Source organism: Oreochromis aureus, linkage group 11, assembly GCF_013358895.1.
Source record: "Oreochromis aureus strain Israel breed Guangdong linkage group 11, ZZ_aureus, whole genome shotgun sequence".
Taxonomy (NCBI): Eukaryota; Metazoa; Chordata; class Actinopteri; order Cichliformes; family Cichlidae; genus Oreochromis; species Oreochromis aureus.
This window is the reverse complement of record NC_052952.1, coordinates 19847489-19867720: the sequence shown is the minus strand read 5'-3', so window position 1 is coordinate 19867720 and position 20232 is coordinate 19847489. Positions and strand designations below refer to the sequence as shown.

Genomic DNA, 20232 nt, shown 5'->3' with positions numbered 1-20232 from the left:
CACCGGCTCATCTCTGCAGCTGAAATATACATCCAGCATACTGTACCTACACAAAAGCCCTCCAGTGAGTCTGTCTGTGTGTGTGACACACAGATGGGTGCTGGTTTTAAGTGAGTGAAATGTGTGGCTGCAAATTACTGTACACTGCTCAGACTTCGGTCGTCGCCTGGATCCCATCATGGGCCAAAACAAGGAAATACTCAGCAGTCCTACAGCACCTATAAAACCCTTCACACTGATCCCCAGTGTAATTAAAGACTGGAGGAGAAAATGCTGGCGATAATTAAAATGAAACCCCCTCCTCTTCCTCCTCCTCCTCTTTCCCTGTTCAAACATTCTCACTTTGGCTTAATTGTAGCTGCTAACATTTCCCTCTGCATTGTTTTGCCCTATTTTTTTCGCCACTTCTCGGCTTTTGCGGGAGCCAAGGATGGAGACGGAGGATGGAGTATTTGAATAAAGCGTGGGAATCGGATGATGACAAGAGAGGAGATGAAAGGTCGTGATGGGTGGGAGAGGGAGGCTTCAATTACTCCACTCGCAGGACTTGTTTTTCTCACTTAAGCCACGTCAGGAATAACTCATAACGGCCTCACCAGATTTTTTTTGTGTCTTTTTTGTGTCAAGTTGTTGCTCTTTTTCTTTCCATAGAGCCTGTGATTGAAAGTCTTTAAGATCTCGCCTCGCCGCGGCTGAGAAAAAGGAAAAAACTGAGCAGCTGACAGTAGGAATTTAAAAAGAAATGTTGAATTACAGTAAAAAAAAAAAAAGAAAGATCCTGCATGTGTGCAGAGCACCAGCTGGTATTTATAGAGTGGCTGTAGGTGTCGAGTGAGAGGAGTGTGGCCTTATGTGCTTCTCTTGTTTGTACCAAGACACAATTTCCTCAGATAAAGAGCAGATTACACTTATGTATGAGATAAGATAAAGACTTATTTGAGACCTAATCTGGCTCATCCTCTTTTACTGAACCTCTCCAGCAAGCAAATGTAGACCTCTGCAGAGAAGCAGAAGGAGGGAGAGGGGAGAGAAGACGGAGTCCATCTCCCAGTATGGCACCCAAATAACTTTTCAGCAAACCTCCTCACGTCCTAATATGGTCAATCCAGTGGTGGCTTTAGGGATTTTTGGGCACGGTTGAGTTCAAAGACAACAAGATGGTGAGTTGACATCAAACAGCACAGCTCCAATCTTTCAAATGTGGGTGAGTCAGAGAGCGATGTAGGACAAAAACACCCTTCACAGACAGTGACTCAGAGCAACAGCGCCATTCGGAGGCACTATAACATACCCCAAAAACATTTCATCTGTTTATTGAGGAGTGCATAGTCTTGTGTATCTGCACGTGAAACCTTTAAGTCTGTCTCATCATGCATATTTCATGAGACAGTGGAAGAGGGGGGGCAGCATGGGGTTCAGAGTTGAGGTGGCACAGAAGGGTCTGTCCGTACGTTGAAGTTGATTTCACTAGAGTTGCAGGAGTCTGAGAAGACGGGGGAGTGAGAGATGGACAGGCAGGGGGAGGGAGGGTGAGGAGTTGGCTCCTGGTGGTGCAGAACTCGGGCCAGCAGGGTTGACCTTCCCTCCTTCTCCTCCTCATTTCTGTCTTCATCCTCTTTATCTTTACCTTGTGCATCCGGAGGAGGTGGCTCTGAGGCTCTGCTGCTAATGCTGTGTCTGTTCAAATGAGGAAGAGGAGGGTCTGAGAGGGGGAGTATGTGGGCTGGAGCGGCCCAGGTCCCCTCTTCTCCTTCTTTACACTCCCACTGCTCTTGGCACCCGAAGCTGGGCTGCTCCTGGGAATCCTCACAAAAGCTTCCTCCCTTCAGATCCTCCAGGTCGTCGGGTTTCTCTCGCCTGCGGACTTCACGGTCCCGGTTCTCGTACAGCAGCGTGGCGGCGCAGATGAAGATGAAGAGGCCAACTCCCATGACCACGGGGCCAGCCAGTTTCATCCTGTCCACGGGGGTGGTGCCGCGCCGCCCCACGGGCTTCGGTTCTGCAGAGACGTAGCCCGCCACTGCTACACTCATCCCCACCAGCACCACCATTACACCCAGCAGGAGCCACCAACCTGGGGCAGAAGCCAGGGGCAGTTTGGTTTGGAGGGCTTTGCTTTTCCTCAGGTGTCTGTGGCACTCCGGGGGGCAGGCAGGTGAGGAGTGGGAAGAGTGGGAAGAGGCAGGGCTGCAGACTGGAGTGTCAGCTGTCATCGTCTGGATTCAGACTGAGAGGAGAGGAGAGAGGCATCAGAAAATAAAGGAATGAAACATGAAAGCGCTGGCTGCAGCATCAGCGGGAGAGCGCTGGAGGTGTTGGGGAGAAGACAGTTTAGCCTGCACCGCACACAACAGGAAATAGCTGCTTTAATAAGACATGTGGCTCAGTTAATGAGATGCCAAGCCTTCCGCAGCTCCGCTGGTGTCTCTGAGGAGCTCATGAACCACCACCATCAATGACTGACCCCGTTCAAGACCTTATGATTTCACTTCACGATCTCACTGCGGCTAAAAAACAAACTGGAGTTACATCCCTGCGCTAACTGCTCCAACTGAACTCATAATTTATTCCTCCCCCCGACTCTGCCCGAGGCAAGTGGACCTAACCGGGGGATCCGAACGCAGATGATCAAGTTTGCTTTTACGCATCCGTGTTAAACAGAATATTTTGAGTCATTTTGCTCGACAGCACTGTTGCTCACTACACCAATCCACTTCCTGCTGTTTTAACGCAGTGTGTGTGCAGTCGGAGTGGGTACTTGCCTTGTTTTGGACGTAAATCCGAAGCAGAAACTGGCTCCTCGGCATTATCAAAATAAATAGCGCTGACTTATTCCTCCCACTCCTCCACTTTGATCTGGAGGATTCCGCACTTTAACCCAATTCCTCCTCACATGAAGACCTTTTTCATCCATGGATTGACTGCGCGTGCCGCGCGGAAACGGAGCCTGAAACGAGGCTTTTATAGTAAAATAAGGGTCTTGATAAAAGTGGTGCAAAGCTGCTCTGCCTCTCCGTCTCTGCGCTGCTTGTGCGTCTGTGCAGCCTGTGTTCCGATATGTGTGTGTGCGTGTGTGTGTGTGAAGAGGAGGGGTCGTGGGAATCTCTGGCTGGTCCAGGCCAGTCCCACGGTAAACCCGGTTATTTATTCTCTGCGATCATCACCACCCATCAAGAAGTTTTTCAAAGCGGAATATGTAAGTGCATAAAATACAGAAATTGCAGAAACGTACCCTCCCATAATAAAACGAGCACATATATATAGATGGAAAGAGAGAGACATTTTTTTTTAAATAGATATTTTTGTTCTAGGTGGGATTTTCTTGTTAAGTAGCCCCTGGAAAAATGTGTCTGTCTATATACAGCTGGGCCCATCATTTTTAGGACAATGACACGTTTTTTGTAGTTTTCCTTCTGCACACCACTACTCTATATTTTACATCAAACATGTGACTGAAGCGCAGACGTTCTGCTTTAATTCAAGCAGGGTTTTTTGTTTGTTTGTTTTTGTTTTTTTAATGTAGCATAACCTGTTTAGAATTTACAGGATTTATACACAGTCTCCTGTTTTCAGAGCATCGTATGTAATTGTACAATTGACTTTTAAGCAGTTTAATGTCCAGGCAAGGCCTGTCCCTCTGTTGTTTCATGACAAATTTAGCAAGCTTAACATCTGAAGTTGATTCAAAGTGTTACATTTGTATTTTACAGCTTTTCATTATAATTTTAAATTTGAGGCTAAAATGGATGTCAGTGCAAGTGAGCGAGGCCATCAAGCTTACATATATAACCTTATTAGAGAGACAGCAAAACATTTTAGGAGAGGCCAAAACAACAACCTGGAACATCCTTGAAAAGAAGAAAGGCCTGAAAAACAGAAGACAACTAAAGGGCATGATGACTGATATATTTCCATAGTTAACAAAAGCAACTTCACAACATCTAACCGAGTCAGGAACACACTCGAGGACCATTGTCATGGTCCAGGATCAAGAGACAGCTTCATGAATGGAAATGCAGGAGAGAAACAGCTCATGATCTGAAGCGGACCACATCATCTGTCAAACACGGTGGAGGTAGTGTTATGGTACGTGCATATGTATGTCTGCCAGTGGAAGTGAGTCACCAGTGTTTACTGAGGATGTGACTGCTGATATAAGCAGCAGGATGAATTTTGAAGAGTACTCTCTGCTCAGATTCAGCCAAATGCTGCAAAACTGATCAGACACGCCTCATAGTGCAAATGGAACATGACTCAAAGCAAACTGCAAAAGAAACCCAAGAGTCTCCAAGGCAAAGACATGGGACATTATTCAGTGGCCAAGTCAGTCACCTGATTTCTGTCCAACAGAGCTGCTTTTCATTTCATTAAATACAAAACTGAATTCAGACAGACCCACAAACAAGAAGGTGTCTGCAGTAAAGGCCCGCCCGAGACTTCAAAAATTTTCCCCGAAGTATTACAAACAGTCCTCAGATTTAAAATTATGTTAGTTTGCCAAATTACTTTCAAGCCTCTGAAAATTGGGGGAATGTGTATAAAATGGCTGTAAATCCTAAAATGAGTTTTATTAAAGCAACTTATTTAAACCTGAAACATTGCACTTCAGTCACATTTTGACTGTTTCAATTAAAATCCACTAAAACTAACAAAACTGTGTAATTGTCCAAAAAATTACAGACCTAACTTTATGCACCCTGCTCCGATTAAGTGCCCCTTACTTAATTAAACACAAGCTTATTCGGAAAAAAACAAACAAACCAACAAAATAATTAATGTCCAAACTCTAGTTTAGCACCTTTAAGCATTTAAGCCCAGATTTCCTAGCTAGTCCATCTTGTTAGTGGTAACTTGCGTTGTGGATAAGGCCAAACAAAAACGGTATCTAAACACTATCACAGTCCAGCAGCCCGATGGAGTGAAGTTCATGGTTAATACAACATTTTTAAACTTGTGAAAATCTACTCAGGATATAAATATGGGGGATTTCAGGTCCATTTTGTAAGCGATGGCTCCGTTTGTGGTGAAGATAGAATGAGTCACACCGGGCCAACAGATGTAGCTTTTACATCATCACAAACACATTTTGTTTCATCCACTCAGAGCTCATTTGCGGTTCTTTACAGTTCAGATGAAAACAGGAATAGAAGTATTAAAGATACCTGAAAGCTTCTGGGTTACGAGTGTAAGATTCAGGCCATGCGCAGCAGTGGTTTTGTGTGACTTTCAGCCTGCTGCATATGTGCCACATGTGTTTCAGTCAGCAATCTGGTTTGTGGGTAAGTCTGCATGTGGGCCATATGTGGGCAAGACACAGGAAGTGAGTTCTAGGTTTGGGGGCCACTGTGACCTGACTGTGACCTGCCTCCAGCATGATGTTACGGGTGGCTCTGCCTCTTGACCAAATGTTTTTCTCTGATTTTAAAAAAAAGTACCTTAAACAGGAAACAGATGCTTTGATGTTCCAGTTCTTACTCTCTGCGTTAATTTTCCATCACAGATTTGAAAAGTCTGGAGCGAATTTACTGAATAATTACGATGCCACTTTGACATTAATACAAACTGGAGGCTTGCATATCATGAATTTAGCATTTTTCCCATCTGCAGCCTAAATAATGTAACATACAGAAATAAATGTAAGTCAATGACTGCATGGCACAAAACATAGCATGCAAACAATGTTTACCGCAGCCTAAAAACACATATCCAGTGAACATCAACTAAATTAAAAAAAATGCACACCTATATAGTCTGCAAGTGATTTCTTAGGTACAGCTGTTCAGCTGCTCTTTTAATGCAAATATAGGATCAGGCAATCACATTGGCAGCAACTCACTGCATTTAGGCATGTAGACACGATCAAGACTGTGGAAGAAATACAATTTAAGCAACTCTGGAAGTGGCATGGTTGTTGACGTCAGACGGGCTGCTTTATTTATTTCCCGAACTGCTGATCTGCTGGGATTTTTCCACACAACCATCTGTAGAGTTTACAGAGAATGATCTGAGAAAGGAGAAAATATCCAGTGAGCAGCAGTTCTCCGGGTGAAAGCTCACACCAGGTGCCCCTGCTCTCAACTGAGTTCTAGGTTTGTGGGCCACTGAGACCTGACTGCAGCGTGATGTTACGGATGGCTCTGCCAAATGTGATCAAATTTATCTCTTAGATTAAAAAAAACAATAATTTAAACAGGATGTTCCAGTTCTTACTGACTCTGCATTAAATTTCCATCACAGATTTGAAAAGTCTGGAGCAAATTTACTGAATAATTACGATGCCACTGACATTTGACATTGTCGGCTAAGAACAAAAAACTTAAGCTACATAGTTCACACGGGATAAATGGTCTGATGAGTCTTGATTTCTGCTGCAACAGCCTGATGCTGAGGTCAGAATTTGGTGTAAACAACATGAAAGCATGGATCCAGCCTGCCTTGTAGCAATGCTTCAGCCTGCTATTGGTCCCATTGTGAGGCTGGCATTTTTGTGGCACACTTTGAGCCTCTTGGTACCAACTGAGCATCATTTCAATGGCACAGTCTACCTCAGTGTTGTTGCTGACCTGGCCTGTTATGACCACATCGTAACTTTCGTCTAGCAGTACAACACACCATATCCCAAGGCCCAACTAATAAATGTTTCTTGAACATAACAATGAATTCACAAAGAGCACCTCTGGAATGTGGTTGGAACAGGGGATTCACAGCTGACCAATCTGCAGCAACTGTGTGATGCTGTCATGTCAATATGGACCAAAATCTCTAAGGGATGTTTCCAGCACCTTGTTGAATCTGTGCCATGAAGTAATAAAAGGGGTCCAACCTGGTACTAGCTCTGTGAGCGTAGAGTTGAGTTTTAGATCGTCTGTGCAAGTGTGTGGGAGAGGGTGAAATGTCCAGAGTCAAATGAGGACAGCCGACAGTGTGCATCTCATTTATTTTCACCCATTCAGACTTTCCAAACAGCCAGAGCTACCTCGGAGCCAGAATGGCGTACCATTAACCCCTTAAATTACAATACATAAATAAAAGCTGTTTGCATATAAACAGTTGCTGATGTACACATTCCAACTTGCTGAAGTACACGCAGATTTACAAGGACACTGAACATCTTTGTTGTGGGTGTTTTCTTTCCTCTTTCTCCAAAACTATGAAGCGAGGCTCTTTCTTTTTTGTTTTTTTAAAGTTTACTGCCACAGCGTCCTCTCCTGTAGAGAAGCCTTTGCATATCCAAACAGGAGTAAACTCTGCTAGCTGTATACTATTTACACTGTAAAAAGACCAGAGGTTAATCTGAACCAAGAACACTGTGACCAGAAACAACAAAACTGAAAGCTGTGTTTAACATTCATATTCATGGGGCGTTCCCAAAAAAACACAAGTAGAAGAACAGAGCTTGCTCCACCTTAAAAAAAAAACTCCAAGCTTCCTTAATTTAACAGTTAGCCCTTGGCCCTGCTTGTCACAAAACTCCTCCCTCCCCCCCCTGCAACGACCAACCAACACAAGCGGGATAGTAGGAAATTGCATCCTCACTTCTCAAACACACTTTTACACACTCGCACACAAACACACACTTTTAACCATCCCATCCCTCCTCATTCAACTTAAGCTCCAAATTCACTCGCGCCCTTTGGGCCCGTGGAGTGGCCCTCTTTCTCCATCTACAGGAGAAAAGATGAACTACATAGTGCTTCTGCTCCACTGGATTTCACATTTAAAAATGTCCCACCGCCTCACGATTGTATTCTGCAGCTTAAAAAAAACAAACAAACAAACAAAAGAAAAAAACAAAACAAAACAATGTGTGTTCTCAAGTAAGTTGCAACACAAAAAACGTTTCATTACAGCTCAGATTTAAAACAATGCAACAGAACTGTGACGCAAAATCCAATTTGTTGGCTGTACAATGTTAAGAAACCTTGAAGGTGCTTGTAGCTTCTTCTTCTCCTCCTTTTTTGTTTTTTTTAAAGAGTCAGTAAACAAACACGATATAAGTTAAGGGTTCCTCGGGGTACGATGGAAAACTCTCCCTCAGGCTGACCAGGGCCGTCCATCATGGAGAGAGGAGGGAGGAGAGATGGACATTTTTTTTGAGATGATGGCTTCCGCTTGTTTCTCTTGTGTAGCTGCACCGTCACAGAGCTCAACAAGTTAAACTTGTTCTGACAATTAACAAAAAAACAAAAAATCAAAAAAAAAACAAAGTCTTTACTCGAGCGTCGAGGAGCAAGTCCCACTGGAGTCGTGTTCTACTCTTCATCGGCGTTCTTCAACATGAGGATGGAGTTGTAGATCTTCAGAGCGGGTCCTAACTTGATTGACAGGATCTTGACGATGTCTGCTTGTGTGAGCAGCAGGAAGGCCTCGCCATCGATTTGCTGAAGAGGAAAAAAATCAAGGAAAGGCTTTGTTACTTTAAAAGACTTTCTATTGTACGCTGGGTGACGCACAAACAGTATGAACGCACAACACCTCTAATGCTAGAAGCACCAGGAGGGGTCAAAGCAACAGCAACACTTCTTAACTTTTAAAGTACGATTTGACAAAATAAGAATTTAGGATCAACTTTTAGGTGTGTTATTAGTTTTGTCAAAGATTTCGATTGTTTCACTACAGGTCATGAAGTACCTTTGTTCATTTTCTAGTAATTTTTATCTTAAAAATGTCAAACTGTGTCTGTTCTTTGCATTATTGGATAAACGGTCACCAAACGATTGATAGCCAGCGTTAACAAAGCAGGCCATAGAAAGTCACCAGCATCACCCCTAACTAAGTGTCTGCAGTGAGCCAGGTTTTCCTCTCATAGCGGCGAGGTTTGCTGGATTTGGGGAAAGAGTCTGTTTATTTGCTGTTTACTTGTCAGAAACCGTTTAGTAAACTTAATTTTTCAGACAGTTTTGAGCGATACTACAGACAGTGAAGTTAGCATAAACACCAGGAACACTGGAAAGTCTGGTTGTTCTCGACTGCATCACTGTTTGACTGTTTTTGTGCAGCCGGGATTCTCGGTCTGCCTCACGGGCTGGCTTTTTTCCGTGCTGCGTCGCTTTTGTCTAAACGTCGAAATTCAGCCGAGCAACATTTTGAAAGGTACGTCTGAAAATTGAAAGTCTGAACCTGGAAACTGTTTCCACTGACAGTCCCCTAAATCAGTCTCACTAAGTCCTCTGATCAGCCTTTCAGAGTTCCCCATCTTAGAGTTTGTTAAACCTGCTTTCTTACTGTAGCTGTGTCATTTAAATAAAGTTAAACTAAACAAAATTAAACTTTAAAAAAAAGCTAATTTTTACAGAACAAACGTGGCTGACATTTTTATTGTTTTATAAAAATCACTAAGGGTTTCTTTGCCATTGGTTAACGTGCAACGTAAATCTGAACTAGCACCGGGATTTACATTAGAGTGGACATGTGAATTGTTTTGGAAGCACTAAAACTGAGGCTTTTTTTCTCTCATTTTTCAGTAGAACCTTAATGTTATGAAAATATATGCAAGATGAAAAAGCTGGAGACTGCATGAAATTATGCAGTCAGCAAAAAGGTGTCCGAGAAGACTGCACACCATGACTGATGCAAAAGAACAACATCTACGATTTAATGTGCAGCTATTTTTAAGCCAGCTTTACGCCAGACTTCAGACCACACACACACACACACACACACAGACTGAACTGATGAAGTTGTTTATTGCTGCCACTTGTATTCCCTTGTTTATTTATTTATTTATGCATGCTTTCTTCACATGTTCTCAAATGCAAAATAGGGACCTCTCACTTGTTCCCTTCACAGGAAATGAGCGAGAGCTTTCTGACCAGCTGCTGATAAACAAAAGTGGCACCCAAAGCAGCTGCTGGATTAGAGAATAACCTCATTCATATCAGCAGGGTTGATATTCTGAACAATGCTAGGAAATAATGGGAAAGCTAAACTGATTGAACCTCGGTCAGTTAGGTATTGTCCGAAGTCCTTAGTTGATAAATTACTCAGTTAAATAACATATAAGGACTGATCCAGAAAAAAACAAATGAATAACCTTCAACAGCATCTGCCTCACATCCAAAGCAAGTTCTAAATTGATTTGTCTAACGATAAAGCATTAAACAATAATCAACAATGAGCAGTTATTAGTTAAAGCTCTGTTTAAAGCTGTTTTCTGTGCTGGGCACCAGCATCTCAAAGCAAAACAAATGAGTGTGTACTTCTTACAGAAAGGTTGTGTGGGCGAGAGCCAAAACATCCACGACCATTATCCCACTCTAGTAATGTAAAATACAGTGGGTGGATGAACAGGCAGCGACATGCCACACAGCCAGAGGGCATCAGCTCGGGTTCGAGTCTGACCCGTGGCCCTTTGCTGCATGTCTTCCCTCTCTCTCTCCCCACTTTCCTGTCTGTCTTCACTGCTTCACTATCCAATAAAGACAAAAGACCAAAAAAATAATGTAGAGAAAAAAAACAAAGGCTGTAATTCGCTGTAAACCAACCGATGCTGAATCCACCATCAAAATAAGGTTTATCTAATTCTGTTTTGGTGATCTCCTCTGCTCCCTGTTTCACTTTATGTGTTTACACACTGAGAGAAAACACACACACAGATTGAAACAGAGAGCAGAGGACACCAGTAACACAACACGCTACACAAGTGCACATAAATCAGTTAGGAGGTTGGGACTGCGCCTCCTCCTCCCATGCAAGGCAAATGTATTAAACACTATTCGTTTCAACGGTCGCCACAGCACATCATCTGCCTCCACCTCACCCTGTTCCCACCGCCCTCTCCTGTCACACCAAGCCTCTGCACGTCCTCCTTCACTACATCCATGATCTCTTTCTGAGGTCTTCCTCTTTTCCTCCTGCCTTGCAGTCCTTATTCAACAGCCTTTGTCCAGTATGTCTACTGTCCCTCCTCTGCTACATGTCCAAACCATCTCAGCCTTGCTGCTCTAACTCTGTCTCCAACCGCTCCACCTGATTTGTCCCTCTGATGTATTCATTTCTGATCTTGCACGTTCAGGTCACTCCCAGTGAAAGCTTAACATTTCCAGCTTGGCCTCCTGTCTTTTTGTCTGAGCCGCCCTCATACGTTACAGCAGGTCTCAGCACCTTCTTGTAAATCCTCCCACTTCACTCTGACATGGATCCCCCTACATAAAACACATTTTAATTTTAAATTGTTCTAACTGTTCTGGAATATCTGCTGAACTCTCCAGACTACACTCTGGAGTGTTTCCGCTGAATTATATTCTGTGATGGCATGTGTGATGGTACTGTACCTACATGCCCCCCCCCCCAAAAAACAACAAAAACTCAGCTGTGCTTTCTTAGATGAATTATCAATAATACATCTTGACAATAATCAGAGCCATGATCAGCTACTTCTTCAGTGACTCCATCGTACTGCAGACAAAACTCCAACTGCAGTAAGCAAAGTCTGTCCCTGTTGTGCTCTGAGGCCTCAGTAAACTTGGTGTAGCAGCACATGGGTCAGTTCTCCATCTGCTGCAGGTTCTGGTTAGAGTTTCCCTCCAGCTCACAGAGCATCATCCACACTGGGGAGGTGGGAATTTTTCTGACCGCACGATAAGACACTTTCTACAGAGCCAGCTGACTGATATTGATGACAGTGGCTAATTAGCCCGCCAACAGGGTAACAAAAGACGTGAAGGGACGGAGCCCGCCTGTTAGTGTTGGCTCAACTTTAAAAATAAAAGTGAGCGGACTGTCTGCTACCACTTCGATCACAGAGGCGTCGATCCTTCAGAAGTTTCAGTGTACATGCCATGTGGCTTTTACTTTCACTCTCACTTCTTTTTACAAACCATCCTGAAGTGCTTACCTCTGTTTTAAATGTAGCAGCGTGTTCTTTACACCCTGGAAGCCCTTTGACGAAACCAGCCACCTGAAGAACAAAGAAAATAAACATACAGCAAACAGCTTCAGACAAACGCAGGATGTCGATCAATGCGTGTTTATCTACTAATCGTGATTCTTTACATGCCTCTATTGACCCTCACTCGTTCACCTGACTGCTAGAATGAAGGCTCCAGCACACACCGCGACACCCAGAAAAGCCCTTACTGAATATTCATGCACAGTTGCGGTCTCCCTGAACAACTAGCCGCCTTCATGTTGGATGAGTGGATTCAGAGTTTGTGTGCCTGCTTTTCTTGTGTTTACACAGTCTGAGTGTCTAAGCATGTCTAACCTCCTCGGCGCTCCAAGTGGCCACTCTCTTGGCAGTCAGCCCCAGGACCTCAGGCAGCAGCTGGCAGTGTTTGTCCCAGCAAAGAGCCACCCGATGGGGGGGCGAGGCAGAGATGCCGGGGGAGAACACCGACTCGTGGAGCGCCTGCTGGAGGGAGATGGCCTCTGGAGAGGCTGAGGAGAGTTAAGAGGAGTCAATGGGAGGAAGTGAGGGTGTGAGGCAGACGATTCATTGTGCACTTTTTCCCCCTGCTTACCTTTACTATCGCCAATCTCCTCTTTGACATAGTGCATTTTCAGGTATTTGGGAACTGGAGCTGTCCTGAAATGAAGACCAACAACAGAATGACTCCTTGAAACAAACAAATCATCTCAGGCGCAGCGTGGTGTGAGGCTATTGTGAGCGACAGGTACCGTTTAGGCCTTGTTCCATTGTGGCTTTGCTCACTGGCTCCACTCAGTGCCTCTGCCTGGCTACTGCGTCCAGTACGCTCAGCTTCCACCGTCGCCGGTTTCCTAGCAACACAGTTAATCATTGCTCAGGTACAAACCACTACATATAGTTGCATGCAAATCCCCTGATATGATAGGAGCTGTTAAAGTATGTCGGCAAAGGATTGAACCTGTTCTGGGCGTCCTCCGCTCCTTCGGGTTGATCTTGCGTCGAGGAGTTTTGCGTTGTGTTGTTTGCATTTGGGTCAGGGCGTCGCCCACGAGGATGAGGCCCGCTGAGGGCGGGAGGCCGCTCTCCGCTGAGACGGTCTGGCAGCAAACCCTCTTTGTTCAGATTCACCTCTGAGTACGGACAGCTCACCTGACTGCACACAGAGACACAAACATCGCTGGGACAGACTGCCTTTTGTTTTTTTAAACTCCAGTAAGAGGTTATAACACAGACGACAGAAAGGCAGTTAATATCGCCTCGCCTCGCCCTCCTACATACAGACAAACACACAAGTAACACATGTAGAGTGCTGGCAGCCCACACAAAAAACCGCAACATTTGAGAACCTGGAGACTTCTCCTTTTTAAGTTACTGTTAAGACGTGGTTACTACACCTTAATATAACAATGTGACATTACCTGACGACTGACGGGAGAAACAAAAATGGAAATTGTGATATTTTATTGAAATCCGTTTGGAAAGTGGCGCACTTAAGAGTGTTAAAAGTATTTTAAAAACAGAGTGAAAGGCAACACTGCAGCGACTGAGAAACTATGACAAATATTCCCTTAGGTAAACCGGCAGAGCAATTGGGGAAATGCATAAAACATCTTAAATGAAAATGGAGATGTAAGACATAAGAGTTGCAACAAAAGACGACTGTGAAAGGTTGAGCTACGAACGTGTAGTGAGTCCCATAGCGAGGTCCCCTGATGTGCCCAACGCCGTTGCATCCCGGGGTAGGACATCCTTGTCCTGGAGCAGTCAATAAATCACTGGAGCCTGAAATACACACACACACACACACACACACACACACACACACACACACACACACACACGGGAAACTTAATAAAACTATGCAAACAACCATCCATTCTGAATTCATTATACATTCCTCTTAATGTCTTATCCAAGTAAAATAAAGGCAGAGATCAAGTGTGCTGACTCATCTGTTGAAATTAGAAATCTGGCAACCTCATCCTCAGCACCCAGCAGGACAGACAAGGACAGTCTGTGTGTCTGTGTGTGTGAGTGTGAGAGAGAGTCGTAAAATGTGTCACACCGTTAGGATATTGTAGTGGGTGTCCAGTTTTTTGACACCACCCGACAGGATGAAGATCTGGGCAGTCGGTTTCCACCCAATAGTCGTACTCTGAACTCCAGCCATCAAAGTGGATCTGCAGGAGAAGAAGGACGGGAAGGTAAACAGGAATTTAAACAAAGGCTGAGCCCAGAAAAAAATCAAAAAGCGCTGCAATGAAGAGACATCTCCCACCTTTAGTCTGTGGTCCTCTGTGTCTGCTATAGTGGCAACACGAATGAGCATGGGATTCCTCTTATCAACAGCTTCTACTTTCATCCCAACCTGGAAACCGTGCAGAGGTCGCTGGAAAAAAACACAGAATCACGTGACTGTATTTAGACTACTGTAGCACAGTACCATAAATATCTGCATACTCGTATACCGTACCACTTTGAAAGCTCGTGCAGGAGCCGCCTGTGTGCCCGTCTCCTCCAGGTATTTCTCCCATGAGAAACTCTTTGGTTCCTTACATTCTAAAGAGAGGAGATAAAGACTCATTAGATGCACTGGATACTGCACACAGACACCATGTAAACCAAGCTATTTCTACAGGCGTGACAACAACATCCAGCAGGTTCAAAATAGGTGGCAACATGGGCATCGATAGGAAATGACATCTTACTATTAATACACTTAACATGAGCACACTTACTTTCTACAGAATAATTCATCTGTGGCTTTATTATCAGATTTTACTATTTCAAGATTCAAGATTTTTTATTTTTTTTATTTGCCATTTTTATTTGTTTTATTTAGCATTTTTTATTTAGCTGGCCTTTAATTAATCATCTCAGATCTTGGGTTGAGTTGGGTCCTACAGTATATTACATTCATACTGACTCACATGTGTCTTGGTCTGTCTTACCAGCTGGAGTTGTGAGTGTTAGCTCAGCCTCTTCACAGTAACCCACAGGGTGGATGTATGGACTGCTGGCATCACACCTTAAAACAAACACAAGTAAACGATAACACTGGAGGTTTTGAAAGAAATATTCACCAATAAAAAGGTTTAGAAACTCTGTAGTTACAACGCTAGTCTGTTTATTTAAAATACGGTGGCATGCTGTCTTCAGTAGACAGGCACTAAATTAGCACTGCTTTCACACAGATTCAAATCTCCAGCTGCCCTCAAGGCAGACCGGCGAACATCTCTGGGTAATAATCTCTCACCAGTAATCATGTGTGTCATCCCAGTTGTCAAAATGAATGAGCAGGCGGTTGTCGACAACGGCAGCAATTGTTGCTACACAGATCAAAGCAGGATTCTTCCTGTCAACCGCCTCCAGTTTCATCCCAGCTCTAAACCCGGATGGAGTCACGGACTAAAAACAAACAAACAAAAAGACCATACGCATTTAGCCAATTTAGCCACACGGAGCCTACAAAATCCACTGAATCACAGAACCATCTGACAGCTTCAGATGTGTTTAACACTCACTGTGTTGAGGCTCTTAAAAAGGTGTTTCGGGGCCAGCTGACCCCTGCAGTTCTTCACGTACGTGCTCCAGTTGAACTCTCCATCCTTACAGCCTGCAACACGACAAGCCCAGTCAGCTGAGTTGTGACCCAACTTTGTTAAAAAAATAAAAAATAAAAATTCTACCTTGAATTTCATGTTTATTGGTGGTATTCTTGTTACCTTTAGGCAACAATAACTTGTGTCCGTTCTTCTCACACCAGCCGGCTGGTTTCAAATCCCACGAATCGGCGTTAGCCCAGAAGTCATAGCATTCTGGATATCCATCAAAGTGGAGCCTCACCCTGTAACCTTGGATCTGGGATGCAAAGAGAGGCAGGCATCCATGAGTGAAAGTCTTTAGAGAAATGTTACAGCGTATATGTTCCATAGTCAAGCATTAGCATTAATACCTCTGCAACACTGAGCACACAGAATAGAGACGGGTGAGCCGGGTCAAGTCCCTCCAGCTTCATCCCCACCTTAAAACTGTTCCTGCTTTGTGGAAACGACTGGTGCTGCAAGAATAATAACAGCACAGGTCAGTTAAACAAGACTGTGAGTTTATACTTAACGGGGTACAAATGGCAGGTATATGCAGGTTTTTACCTCTTTGAATAGTTTAACTGGAGCAGCGACGGCTCTCTCCTCTTCGAGGTAAGAAGGCCAGCTCCATGCCCGTTTCTTATTGGGTGGGGCAGCAACTAAAGGTTGGGTGAACAAATAGTGACATATTATGTGTTGTATTAAGTGTATGCCAATGACACACAATGCATATAAAACCATGAATACGTGGATGTATTTAAGGCAGTCTGACAATTTTCTTTCTATCGAAGTCCCTAAATAAAAATGGGCAAAAACAGCATGCTCATAATATTGGTTTAAGTCTAACCAAATTAATAAAAACTCATTCTTCATTCCTGCTTTCTGTCGCTCTGAGAAATAACATTGCCTGTAGGTTTCATGAATTGGAAGATAATGCAAATGCTAATCAGAAAATCTGACAATCGAATCAGAGGACAGTCTCGAAAGCTGAGAATGTATCACCAGATAAACAACACAACAATAAACTGATGTAGGGCATTAACAGATTCTAATAATGTTTAGAGTTTCATCATACCCAGCTTGGCAATTTTGGCTCCTCTCCTGCCCTTTGTAGCTTTAGCCTTTTCCTACAAGAAAAAAGCAGAATGAGCAAAACGTGTTACACAGGACTATCACAACCCTTCTCATCCTGTAAGATGAGAGGAAACTTAAGCCTGAACATCTGGTATGTATGTAGCTCTGAAGGTGACCAGCGAACACAAGTGTTGAAGGTATATTCCTCACCTCTGGTTCTTCTTGGTTTTCTTCCTCTTCATCACCAGAGTCCATGTAGATCTTCCTCTTTTTGCGCACACGTTTGCCAAGTCTCTCTCCTTCTACTGCCTGACCCTCCCGTGCTTCTCCCGGAGACGATCTTCACAAACACAAAGAAGGTCCACATGAAGCAAAAAATATTAAGTTAATCTAAAAAAAAAAAATATTGTTTTTTAATGGGGGGAGGGCATTATTAGAGGCATGATTTTACCTGCCACTGGAAGGCTGGGCACAAGCTGAGCAGCAGAATTTCCCCTGCAGGAGGGCATCCCCAGGAGCACGGCCACCGCAGGCCCGGCACCTTGACAGCTCCCCATTTGAGCCCAAGTTTGCACTAGAACCAACTTCAACACTGGGCCCAACCTCCACACTGGGGCCCTCCATACTGGGTCCTTCCTCTAAAGACAAAAGCACAGGACCAGGAGCTAAAAGACGGAGGAGAAAGAAGGGCTGAAACTGAGGCCAAAACGTAGCGTAGAGTTTAAAAACCAAACAGTGAAAGTCTTCATTATAACAATGACAATCATGTGCCATCATACCTTTAGCTTGAGACAGTCCTGGTTTACTCTGATTGGTTGAAGCTTTGCTTGTCCCTGTCTGTGATTGGCCTTCAGGTGGAGGGGTGGGCGTGTGAGATGGTGCGGGGTCCAAGGTCTCACTGTTAGGCTCTACCTCCTGCCCTTTGACCTCTAAATCTGTGACAATCTCATAAGTCTTAAACTCTGTCACGCGAAACTGAAAAAAAGAGAGACATTCCTATCAGCCAAGTTGGTGTGCCACTATGGTCCCGATTAAGAGTTCAGCCTGAGAAACAGCTATACATATAGCCTCCTCCCCCTATAAACAAATATTTGCACAAGCAGGAAAGAACCTGGACCAAAAAAAAACAAAAAAATCTCTTTTGTACCCTGATATCACTGCCTCGCAGCGTTCCAATGCCATCCTTCCAGTCTAAGGCACTCGAAATGTCAAACCCAGCTACCTGGGAGGGGCCATCACTGGGTGGAGTGTCAGTCATTCCCACTCTGCTGATATGACCGACCTGCAAAGAGTCACATGGAAAGGCATGGTATTATGTGCACAGTGTGCACCTCTGACTTTTACGCTTCTGTTTTCCAGCCCTATTGTTTCCCTGTGCATGATAACTGCAGTGAGGCAGGCGGTCCTCTACGGCTTCATCAGCGAACTGATTGCGATCACAAATGCAGTTTTTTATTCCTCCCTGCACTTGTAAACAGCTTTGCGCAGCATCACCACTAGATGGCGACTGCGCGCTGGCGTGCAGGATACACCATGCACTTCGATTTCAGACAAAACAGTCAATAATAATATTGTTTTGCCGGCCAACTATCAGAGAAATGCGAGCACAAACGACCCCATTAGGGTAAACCTTTGTCCAGATCATTGACAAAGAAGTGGAAAGACGTCTCAACTTTAAGTTAACCAGACAAGTTCGTCTTTTCCTTGTTTTAACAGTATCTCTTAAAACCGACTGCTTGCCTGGCAAGGACCAAGTGAGAGGCTCATTTGTTTATCAGCTGTAAGGAGAACACTGTTTTCTGCACTCACTGGCCAAACTTAAAAACGTCTTTATCCGCTTAATAATACGATATAACGTTTTAGTCCCGACGCATGTTCAACACTGAATTAAGGTTTTATTTTCTGCTTGCATCGTGGTCACAACCGTGTCAAAAGTAAACAACAATCAGAGCTCCTGGATCTCGGTTAGGTTAGACTTTGCATCCCATGCCTCAGTTTTATTCTAGCCATAAATAAAGTGTATGTAAGAGCGCCCATGATTAGCATTCGTCTTATACAAAATGGCGGAGCATAGGAAGAGGCCACCAACACGTTTAAACTATGTTAATTACTCAAGTTACCATTTTAAACAAATGCCGCAAAGCTGCTACACGTTAAACAAAAGCAAACGCTTGCTGTGTAATTTCCTGACTTGGTGTTTTCATTCACTCTGGCCATTTTTCTTCACTTTCCCCTTGTCACGGAATGTCAGCCCAGGTTGCTAGCTAGCGCTGACATAAAGCTAACAGTCGCTAGCTCCACTCAGTTCATATGAACTGAAGGCTGCTATAGAGGGCTAACCGTAGCATTGAGACTGGATGCAGAGCCAGCTATAAGGACGATCTGTAATAAATAAGTTTCCCGGTTAATAACAATAGGAAAACGCATTTGCAAAACGCAGATACATCACAGAATATCACGCACACTCGTAACAACACCGCGATACTGTTACGAGCTTTAACATTGTTGCTTGATTAATTTCTTCAATAGAAACTTGGAAAAAAACGATTTATTCTCGCCGTTTTAAATCAGAGTGAAAATAATGGAAACTGTCGCCAGTTTACAAAAACGAACGCCCGCTTTTCAAACGCCGTCCTCGTCAACGACAACAAATGATTATTAACGCCCGTATTGTTTAACAATTGTGGAACTCACCTCGTTTCTGTTTTAACTCTTATTTAGAGCTGGATAGAGTGGTGCGCATGCGCGCAAGACGCGCTGCCTGACACAACTTTGGGTCTCGGAAAAGTTAAGTTCACTATTGGTGGTCAATACCGGGCCTGCGTACGTTCATAACACGCCCCAAAACTCGATTTAGAGTCGGTGTAACGAGAATTATCCGCTGGACAGGGGCTCCGGGTTCCCAAACCGCCTATAAAAGCCTTAAACCCGACTGTGTATGAGCAGGGAGCACCGTGTCCCCCCCAGAAAGAACCGTAGGGGAGCCGTTGTTTCCCCGATGGTCAAAAACTGGTCACTTCCCACTTTTTAAGCACACTCTGATCGCTGTAGTAGGTCGTTTGGGGCGGACATATTCAGGACACAAACGTTAATAAGAATACAACCACCGGCGCTAACTATAGATACAAACGCTCAGGCCTGTAAAATCACCTGAAAAACGAGCACAATGGGGCTGATGGATGGAGTGTACTGAGGTGTGTCAGTCTTAACGTAGCCTCTGATGCACTGAAATATCACCCGACTACAATAAGGGTGATGCCATCACGTTTCATCACACGGCGAGGCTGCTGGGTGCACGATATTTATTATTTATTTTATTTATCTATTACTGTGACAAATGATCAATTTAACTCAACACGTGACCACACAGGTGCCTCGTCTGGTCACCACACGGATATGGAAGTTATGTGCTGGGTGCAAAATCACTCATATTCAACCAGAATATAAGCAGCTAACCTGCCGGTTTAAATCTCCTCCCATGCACACTGGGCGGCTTTCCACGGTAAGGCTGCAGATGCGAGGTATATCCCCCCCAAATGGGAAACACCTGGGGTGGGTAATATAACAAATATCCACGACGATATACAACTGGCACATACAGAGGAAAGACTTTATTTTTTCAGTTAAAAACAAATAAAAAGGGCCGCCCTGATACGAGGTGAAACGAGTTCAGCTCGGCTGTAATAGCGGCGGCGCTGCTCC

The 20232-nt window shown here is 44.1% G+C and overlaps 2 protein-coding genes across 5 annotated transcripts; both read right to left on the bottom strand.

Moving 5' to 3' along the window:
- Positions 1-7: 7 nt before the first annotated feature.
- On the bottom strand, positions 8-3427 carry LOC116331352. Its single transcript, XM_031754010.2, has 2 exons — positions 2763-3427; positions 8-2227 (listed from the first exon to the last, which is right to left on the bottom strand). Exon 2 carries the CDS (start codon positions 2211-2213, stop codon positions 1416-1418), a length of 798 nt encoding a protein of 265 aa, XP_031609870.1. The 5' UTR covers positions 2214-2227; positions 2763-3427; the 3' UTR covers positions 8-1415.
- A 3493-nt stretch (positions 3428-6920) lies between these two features.
- Positions 6921-19505, bottom strand: l3mbtl1b (L3MBTL histone methyl-lysine binding protein 1b). Of its 4 annotated transcripts, none has more exons than XM_031753962.2 (22): positions 19225-19505; positions 17678-17812; positions 17310-17505; positions 16982-17195; positions 16741-16870; positions 16532-16583; positions 16021-16115; positions 15825-15929; positions 15559-15730; positions 15394-15485; positions 15126-15277; positions 14821-14897; positions 14343-14428; positions 14148-14258; positions 13935-14049; positions 13552-13651; positions 12828-13022; positions 12619-12720; positions 12462-12526; positions 12206-12378; positions 11837-11899; positions 6921-8381 (listed from the first exon to the last, which is right to left on the bottom strand). In XM_031753962.2, the coding sequence occupies exons 2-22, from the start codon at positions 17786-17788 to the stop codon at positions 8253-8255; spliced, it is 2535 nt and encodes an 844-aa protein (XP_031609822.1). In that variant the 5' UTR covers positions 17789-17812; positions 19225-19505; the 3' UTR covers positions 6921-8252. The 4 variants fall into 4 exon arrangements, with proteins under 4 accessions (XP_031609822.1, XP_039475601.1, XP_039475600.1 ...); XM_039619667.1 differs by lacking the exon at positions 19225-19505 and adding an exon at positions 18651-19190 and having other exon boundaries at positions 16982-17168; XM_039619666.1 differs by lacking the exon at positions 19225-19505 and adding an exon at positions 18651-19189.
- Positions 19506-20232: the final 727 nt, after the last annotated feature.